This window comes from Astyanax mexicanus, chromosome 1, assembly GCF_023375975.1.
Source record: "Astyanax mexicanus isolate ESR-SI-001 chromosome 1, AstMex3_surface, whole genome shotgun sequence".
NCBI lineage: Eukaryota > Metazoa > Chordata > Actinopteri > Characiformes > Acestrorhamphidae > Astyanax > Astyanax mexicanus.
In genome coordinates, this window is record NC_064408.1 from 16907752 (window position 1) to 16917422 (window position 9671).

A 9671-nucleotide genomic window follows, 5' to 3' on the forward strand; every position below is an offset into this window, starting at 1 on the left:
GTGGTATATGTTCGGCACTGTCACTGGGTTTGATAAAGCTCCTTATCATTGAGTAAATCAAGAGATCAAGCTGTTCTTATAAGAAGACCTTGCTGCTCTCATTCTGCCTTTATCACGGCTAACTTTCCACTGCTTTCTGTAATAACTACACTAATATCACAGTACTGTACTTTTACTGTCAGTACTTAAGTATTACATTTTACAATAACCAATTTGCTATACGTAGATAGAAAAATTACCCAATCTTACAAACCTTTTCACTGTTTGTTTGACCACCAGAAGGCGCTCCAGAGAGAGTCAAAAATGAATGGATTCATATTGAGCAACTAACGAAAATCATAGTTTATAAATGTTTAATATTTTCATTATAGAAAATGTATTTACTTTTTTAACACAGAACAATAGCAAATGCTATAGCGCCGCATTATTCTTGTTTAAACCTCCAGTTATAAGCCTTTTAAACATGATCTAGCTGTTACCCTACACGTTTTTAGCGAAATACTTCAATATACTTTCTAAAAGTAATGTCATATTATTATATATTAAGTTACTGTTTTTAATTTGGGATTTTAGCCGTTTAGCTCCGTTTGCACCCATTCATTTAGGACTCACTTTCGGGCTCCCTCTAGCGGTAAGCAGTCATTTCTGATATAAAGTGGACAGGCTCTCTATAACCGGTGTTCTGTCGAGTTATGCTTCCCGTCGATACGTGCTTTCTAAAGGCACTGCGCATGCGCTGACCTACACTTTTTAATTATTTCTCATAGTTTTTGAAAATATTTTTAACAATAAATCTGTTACAACCTGGACTCACTGTCATTGCATAAAAAGTGTAAATGGAAATTAATAATAATAAAAACAATAATTAATATTAAATAAAATACAGAAGCAGTTTGTGAAGACCTCTCATTGCCATAACGTTACAGTTACGTTGCCATTACAGATACAGTTCAAATATGCTAACCTACATCTACTGGGAACTCTACTGGGAGCATGCTGTAAAATTGTGCTTGGTTTGTATTTTTACAGTTAAATGAACACAATAGTATTTAATAGTATTTAATAAATAAAATAAGTAAAAATACAAAATAGCACCATATTTTGCACCATATTAGAAAATACTCCCAGCAGAAGCCTAGGTATGATATGTGGATAGGCTAAATCTCAGTAAAAGTAAAGTAAAGTAAAGTAAAAAGATATGGCTATATATGTGACTATATTCCTTATTTTTTATAGTTTACTATTTTTAAACTTTACATTGGTATTTGTAGCTGCTATGTACAGTTTTTTTATATTCGAGCAGGATAATTAATGCTTCCAATAAAAACTTAAGGAATTATCATGAAAAACATGGAAAAACATTACCTAAAAAAAATTGTTGGTCGGCGCATGCGCATTGCCGTGAAGAAGCACTTATCGATGGGTAGCATAGCTCGACAGAACACCGGTCATACTAGCTAGCTGCCTAAAGCTAGTACCGGCGGACGGTAGGTAACAGATGTGTGGGATTTTGAACGCAGCCAGGTTTCAAGGTTCAGGGGGCGTGTGTGAGGTGTTGTGTGTCAGCTGAAGTGACTGCGAGCTTTATAGATAAATAAGTGAAGTGCAGAAAGTGTCTGAGAGCTTTCTTTAGGTAAACAGAGCTCTGAATTAGGTGTAGGAAGCACGTCTGTCTGTAAAGGATCTTTATTCATCTGTATTTGTAAACATTAGGAACCAGGCTGACCTTTAACGCGTGTCTGTGTTTGAGAAGGGTAGAATATCCAGCGTTATATTAATAATATCGACCTCTGATAAGGAACGGACACTGCACTGATAGCTCTGACACGTAGTTTTCTAGCTATCTAACTCAGTATGCCTGTTGTTCTTTCTGACACACGTTCAGAAACTCTCATAACCAGCTAGTTAACTAGTTATATTTCTTTGAAGGTACTCTGGGCATGCTGAGACCACCAGTGCTAAATTGGGCTTCTCTTTGGAAAAGATCAGTAGTTCTCACACACTGTCCGAGTAAGGTAAGTGTGTCTAATGCCAGTCACACACTAGAAGATTATAAAAAAAACAGGGATGAAAAAAAATGAAGAATGCTGTTTTTGTCTGTAAAGCACAGAAAAGCATACTCTAATATTCTATGATAAAATCTATATAGGCAATAAATCCATTTAACTAAAACATTTAATATTTTTGTTTACATTGAATTGGCTCTCAAAAGCTCTCAAATAGTTTTCATAATGTGCAACAATCAATAAAGTGTTGGGGCTGCAGCTAATGATTATTTTGCTAGTCGACTAATCTGATGATTATTTCTTTCAATTAGCGATTAGTCAATTAGTATTTTTGCCATCCCCTCTATTGCTTTACAATAAAAGAAACAGGGGCGTTGACTAGTCCAGTGCTGCCACTATGGTTCAGGAGATCACTGGTTTGATTCCGATTGTGTAGCTCGCCATCAGCTGCTGGAGCCCTGAGAGCACAATTGGCCTTTCTCTGGGTAGATGCTCTTTCCTCTCATCACTCCTAGGGTGATGTCGATCAACACAAGGCGTCTGTGAGCTGATGTATCGGAACTGAGCTGCTGCGCTTTCGTCCGAGCATTCTGGCTACTTGCCAATAGTACATCAGCGGCAGTTCAAAAAAGAGATGTTGTTTGATTTCACATGTGTCGAAGGAGACATGTGCTAGTCTTCACCCTCCTTGTGCTGTGGCATTAATAGACAAAAAATTGACCTAACTTGGGGGAAAAAAAATTTAATGTGAATTGTAAGTGAGTAAATATGTAATCTATTGTGCTTGGGCACTTTTGGAGACACAGTCCTGACCTGAGTGTAAATGAGTTATACAAAATTCAGACATGTGCTAAGCATTACTCACCTTATTTATTTAAAGATTGAAACTTGAAGTTTTGTTGGTGTAAGGCCTGCAGAAGGTAAATGATATTTGATCTTTGAATAAATAATGACCTTGTTTTAACTTTATTAAATAGTTCCCTTCGTTTAATAAATCTTTCCCTCAGTTTAATAAACATTAAAAATACAGCCTTTAAAAGGGATCATTTTTTTTAAAAATGGATGGAACAATTTATTAATTTAAGGAATATTTTGTTGCATTGAAGAGAATGGATTAGGTTTTAATTTTTTTATGTTGATGTTTTAAGGTGTCATAAAGAATGATTGACATTCTTCTTTTTCTTCTCAGTCTGTCATGGCTCGTGAGTTGCATGCTAAAAGGCTTGAGGGAGTCGACAAGAATATTTGGTAATTATTTACTTTTAACATTTCTTTTTATTTGAAGATGCCCCTAAAAGGCAAAGTTCACCAGATCACACGTGTATAATCTAGCAGGACACTTTCAACTCTAACTTGAGTTACTGTGTACCAAATACACACAGTATATGTTATGTCCAAAAGTTTGCAGACACCTTCTCATCCAGCCTGTGTTTTGAAGTCTTTACTAAGTAAATTACTAAGTGAATTTAACCCCCTCCCCCCAGTCTTCTGAAAAGGGTATATATCATATATAAAGGTATTTCATAATTACTATCCAATATTGTGTTGTTGTACATGTGCAGTATACCTGGGCACTGTTTACTTTGTGCACTATAATTGTTTACTGATTGCTGCTTTACTGATGTACTATGTGCACCTATCCACCATGTATAGCACAACCTGTTCCCTGCTCCTATGAAAAATATTTATTATTATTTTGTTTTACATTTTTTTTTTTACATTTACATAATTTTTACATTTTCTGTTTTTATATCTGTCCTGTCCTTTGAGCTGCTGTAGTATTACACATTTCCCTGCTGTGGGAATAATAAAAGATTATCTTACCTTATTTAATCTTAATCTTCTAGGGTGGAATTTACACAGCTGGCTGCTGAGTATAAGGTGGTGAACCTGGGTCAGGGCTTCCCCGACTTCTCTCCTCCCAGCTTCATCCGAGAGGCTTTCTGCAATGCTCTCAATGGAGGTGCCTCCATGCACCAGTACACACGAGCCTTTGTAAGTCTTTACCTGCATAGTAGAAACAGTTACTCCAACAAAAGCAGGATAAGCTCCTTTTAATACCCTTGATTTAACTTGCAGGGCCATCCACCTCTTGTCAAGATCCTTGCTAAGTTCTTTGGGAGGATTGTGGGGAGAGAAATTGACCCCATGGAGGACATTCTCGTTACTGTTGGAGCCTATCAGGCCCTTTTCTGCACCTTTCAGGCCCTGATAAATGAGGGTGATGAGGTAAGTTCTTATGTATGTTTTATGGAAAATGGGTTTGAAATGTAGATAATGTTTTAATATCTATTATTTGTGAACATCATTGTCTGTTTACCTGGCCCAGTATCCTATTTTTTCTCTTTCTCTCTCTGTCATACCTGCTCTTTGGGTCAGGTGATCATTGTAGAACCTTTTTTTGACTGCTATCAGCCCATGGTAATGATGGGTAGAGGAACACCTGTCTACATCCCTCTTAAACCTGTGAGGAACCACCACATAACAACACATAACTGATAAACTATTGAAGTCTGTACACAGATTTCAATATAAAAGTAATGTTTGCATGTTCACAGAGAAAGTCCACTGGTCCAGGCTTGTCCAGTGCTGATTGGGTGTTATGTTCCGAAGAATTAGCCAGTAAAATCAGCCCTCGCACAAAAGCTATTGTCATCAACACCCCCAATAACCCATTAGGCAAGGTAAGTTTGGAACCAGATTTCAATAACTTATGGTTTAAAGTTTATGTAACAAAGTAGATTTTTTTTGCAAAATCACTAAAGTTACTACACAATGCTGCATTGAATGTTCTAATTCAACAACTTAAATGTTTTAGTTCTAAACAGAGGAACCCAGACTGTTGCATAACACTGAACAGATATGATTTCCACCAGTTACCTCTCTGTTCTCCTATATTGCAGGTTTTTCAAAGAGATGAGCTACAGATGATAGCTGACTTGTGCATAAAGCATGATATTATTTGCATCAGTGATGAGGTGTATGAATGGCTCACGTATGATGGAGAAAAACATATTAAAATTGGTAAGCAGTCTGTTTTTGCTGTCTGTTCACGTTGATACAAATTAAACGCCAAATGCATGTTGCTGTTGTCACTTGTTTTTATTAGTTGAATACAGCAGATCATTCAGTAGCTCTTTACTATATACTCTAAATGTAATTAAAATAAACCAATATACCAATGAAATGCTGACATTTAAATATTTACCTACTATTTGATTTTCAGTTCTTTTGGAATGAATTTGGTGCAATTTTCTTAAGAATGTACTGGATTAGTGTATTTGTGGGCAGCTCAGATTTTTTTAAATGTACTGGATATGCAAATAATACTAATTTGAAATATTTACAAGATTCAATATAGAGAACACATTAACCATGTTAATACATTTTTTACACTCACTATTTGACTGCATGTCCTTTGTTGCGACTCCAGCTAGCCTTCCAGGCATGTGGGAGCGCACAGTCACTATAGGAAGTGCAGGCAAGACCTTCAGTGCTACAGGATGGAAGGTAAGGAATAAGGTTGCTACAAACCACTGGATTCTGACAGCAGATCATATATTTATTTATTTGATTATTTTTAATGTATTATGTTATTATGACCAAAAAGATATTTGATGAGTTGTTCACTGAGACCTTACCTATTTCCTGCCTGTTGTAATAATAATTCCCAACAATCTTTGTTTTTAGGTGGGCTGGGCAATGGGACCAGGGCACATCATGAAGCACCTGAAAACCGTCCATCAGAACTCTGTGTACCACACTGCTACTGCTGCTCAGGTAAAACACACCTGATTGTGTATAATAACATCTCCATCATAAAACTAATCCTGTCCAACATAAGTTTTGTTCAAACGTGTGGAGAAATTGTCTGGCAAGCCTGCTTCAGCTTGCATAGTCCAGTGTTGGTACTTATATCTATATATACACTACTGGTCAAAGGTTTTAGAACACCCCTACTTTTTTGTTGTCCAGTAGCAGTGCTACTGACAAACTCTTTTATTTTCTCATCTTAGCAATGATTTTATTACTGCACTTTACATGTCAGACTGCTAATTCTGAAACTGAGTCCATTGTTAAACTGAGAAAGGCATTGCCATGTGGGTCAGCCAGACCTTTTCCTGTACATGTTTTTTTCTTAGTTTTAAAGAATATTTTGGTATTTTGGTAATATTATGAAGGTGTAGGAAACAGTACTCACTGCTCAGGCTTCATCTGTAATTTCTCTAAAGAAAAGACTGACACTTTAAATAGTTATAGACTTATCTGGGTTTCTGTGTCTCTTCATAGTTATTTTCTAGCTTGATTGTTACTGGCAGAATTACATTGCCATGTGTTGGATTAGGCTGTTAGATAAATGCATTACTCTACATTTTCCAGGAGGCTGTAGCAATGGGTTTTCAGAAAGAATACGACACATTTGGCACTGAGGAGAGCTACTTCAAACAGCTACCTGCCATGCTCCATGCTAAACGCCTCAGACTGGCTGAGTGTTTGAGGAGTGTGGGCCTGGAGCCCATCATGCCCCAGGGTGGATACTTCATGATCACAGACATCTCTGGTCTAAGTAAGCCTTATGTCTAAACTTTTCAGTAGAGCTCTACTGTACTAAAGTGTATTAAAGTGCCCTGAAACTGATGCGTAGTATTATTGTCCAAATTAAGAGGCCTTCAGAAGCCTGGACTGGGTGTTTGTAAAAATGATATAAATGGATTATTATTATTATTATTATTATTTATTATTATTATTATTTTATTAATTCTTGTAGAGGTTGACCTGAATGATCCCAGCACTAAAGGTGAACCATATGACTTCAGAATCGTCAAGTGGCTTATTAAAGAGAAGGTACGTGTATACATCACATTGACATGTAACATATTACAACCTTTGAACCAAAGATACCTACAGTTGTTTAATGAAATGTATAAGGTTGTGTTGTATATGTGCCCTCAGGGTTTGGCCACCATCCCTGTATCTGGATTCTACAGCCAAGAACACAGTGGTGACTTCCAGAAGTACATTAGGTTCTGCTTTGTCAAGGTAATTTGATTCATTTTAGGTAAAGAAGTAATAGGAATAGCATTGTTTAAATAAGTGCCTGGAGCCAGACCACAACTGGTCAAGCTCTCTCTCTCTCTCTCTCCTCGTTTCTTCGATTGTGATGCTGGCTGGTGTCTGTTAGCTAATATATATTATAGATGGGGGTCTGGTGCATTGCTCTAAGAGCACTGGTTACCTAGTAATGCTGCAGATAAAAAATATACTGTGGCTGACTTCATATGTATTTGAGAAGGCATGTGCTGATCCTCATCCTCCTAGTGTTGGGAGCTTTGCTAGTGATGGAGTTCCACTGAGTGAGTTGGTCAGTTGGCTCAACTGAAGTACTGAAGTCAGTCTCTGCAAAGAAAGGTTGATCTTGGACTTTACTGACCTCCGATATTCAACCGCTAGTCGCAGTTCATTTTTTATCTTTTTGTCTGTTTATGCCAAATTAAATTATAAGGGTATCATTAAAATGTATCACCATTAAAATGTGATAACACTGACAAACACTGAAACATTTTTTAGAAGAACAGATATATCTTGTGCATTTTACACTGATGTAATGGGATCTCTTCAAAGATGGCAATAAGAGCAGGCATATTTTGGTATATTGAAACATTGTAAAGGCATGGTTTTAGATTTGTAATTCTATTTCTAATTCTAATTTTCTTTTCCTAAAATAGGAGGACTCAACACTGAAGGCAGCAGAAGATATACTGAAACAGTGGAGAATCAAACAGTGAGTGCTGGCCACTTTTGAAGACATTAGATGATTATTTAAAGCCGTCCAATATGAGCTTCACACAGCAGACCTCAATAGTTGGACAATATAATTAGCCAAGGACGCCTGGTTCAGTATAGTTCTATAGAAAAGTGTTTATTTAGAAAATGTTATATTTTAATATTTGACAAAATTGTTTAATAAAAGCTGGATTTTAGTATTTTTTTATTCATCTTGTTTGAATGAATACAAACTTAAATAGAACCCGTAACAGAAATTTGGGAAGTGAAACTTTTGAATCATCTGAGGTAGAAATACGTATCATAATGATTCATGTGATTTGCTATATTTCAAAATGTTTGTAAAAAAAAAGTTATGCTGAACAGAATGTAGTCAGCAGTATTTGCTGAGATGCAGCTTATCTAAAACTGTTCTAGTGAGTAAGTGAATCATGCATTCATACAGGGAGGAGTTAATTTTACATGTGGTGATTTTACATGTTTGGCCAACAGAGGGAGCTAGTTGCTTCCATCAAAAAGAAACATTACAGTTAATTAACATTTTAATAGAGTTGTATTGTGTACTAAACAACAACACAGTCTTATGTACATTTGTCAGTTTTGATCAAGGTATCTTTTGTTTTGTTTTTCACAAAAATATATGTTTTTGCTTAATTCTCAGGATTTGGTTGTAGTCAGCTGTTTAATATTAGTTAAACTACCTCAGCTCACAGCAGCCCATCCAGCAACTTTCCACACTAAACAACAGTAGTCTGATTGCTTATGCTGTATGCATTGGGTTGTATTCATTAAAACTACTTCAGGTTGACTGTAGTGTTGCACAAGTGTGAATGAAAAATGCACTCCTTTAGAGAAATCAACTTCTTATTGCTCATACAGATTATTTGTGAGTCTATACAATAGACACACTGTTTTTATTGATTATGATGTACAAATAGATGTCTGTTTGTCTGTTGAGTTTACTTTCCATCCTGTTTGTTTTAATGCCATTTTGGTGTGTGCAAGTTGTACTGGAATTAGGTGGATCAGTGTAAAATAAAACATGTTTTGAAGTTGAATTTGTGTCTTCTCATTATATGTAGAATTCTATATTGAGTTTGAACAAAGTGCATTAATGTGGGATATCTCAAGTCTAACCTGAACTTGTGGAATTTAAAAACAAGCAGAATTTGTGGAATTTTACATAATTTCAGAAATGTAGTATTTTTAAATGAAGTTTAAATAAACATTCATATTTATCCAGATGACCCTACATTAGCTGACTGTTTGCAGCAGCTGTGATTGTCTGGGCAGTGTTAGGGGAGCTGAAAAAGAGCATTGTGATTGGCTCAGTTTATCAATATTCAATGTCCTATTACATCCTTCTTCTGGAGTAGGAGAGGAGGAGTAACAATAGTTTCTGAACGAAAGGAACTGCCTTCCTCAAATGCAATCAGCACATTAGTACTGCACATATTATCTATGCTAATGTTCACTGCAAAACCAGTATAGTTCCACACTTCAGAAATTAAAACCCAAAAGCAAAAACAAAGGACGTGAAATTGATTTATCTTAAACTAACCTACCCATTAATATATTTCTGGATTAGCTAGAAAACACCTATAATGACATACAGAATAAACAGTGAATACTGCCATGATGTTGCATCATCTTATGCTGCTTCAGATTCTTAAACTCCTTAAGTGGTTTCATTTGTTATTGGTCAATAGTGAACTAATCTATTTCTATGTTTGCTTACATATTGATGCACAATTCAAGTCATTAAGATCCTGTGCTTTAAAAGTGTGTATTATGTGCTAATAAAACATGTCGGCTAACTGTAATTATCTGTGTTGAGGTTTAATCTTAACATGTTTCCATATGAGATAATAATTTAGCACA

At 35.9% G+C, this 9671-nt stretch overlaps 1 protein-coding gene across 2 annotated transcripts; it reads left to right on the top strand.

The window, feature by feature from the left end:
- The first annotated feature begins 1415 nt into the window (after nt 1–1415).
- kyat1 (kynurenine aminotransferase 1) lies at nt 1416–8848 on the top strand. 2 transcript variants are annotated; one of them, XM_007256962.4, is made up of 14 exons: nt 1416–1487; nt 1930–2015; nt 3196–3254; nt 3854–4001; nt 4086–4235; nt 4386–4472; nt 4565–4690; nt 4910–5030; nt 5440–5516; nt 5697–5786; nt 6387–6573; nt 6775–6851; nt 6960–7046; nt 7733–8848. In XM_007256962.4, exons 2-14 carry the CDS (start codon nt 1941–1943, stop codon nt 7790–7792), a joined length of 1344 nt encoding a protein of 447 aa, XP_007257024.3. In that variant the 5' UTR covers nt 1416–1487; nt 1930–1940; the 3' UTR covers nt 7793–8848. The 2 variants fall into 2 exon arrangements, with proteins under 2 accessions (XP_007257024.3, XP_007257023.3); XM_007256961.4 differs by lacking the exon at nt 1416–1487 and adding an exon at nt 1512–1633.
- Nucleotides 8849–9671: the final 823 nt, after the last annotated feature.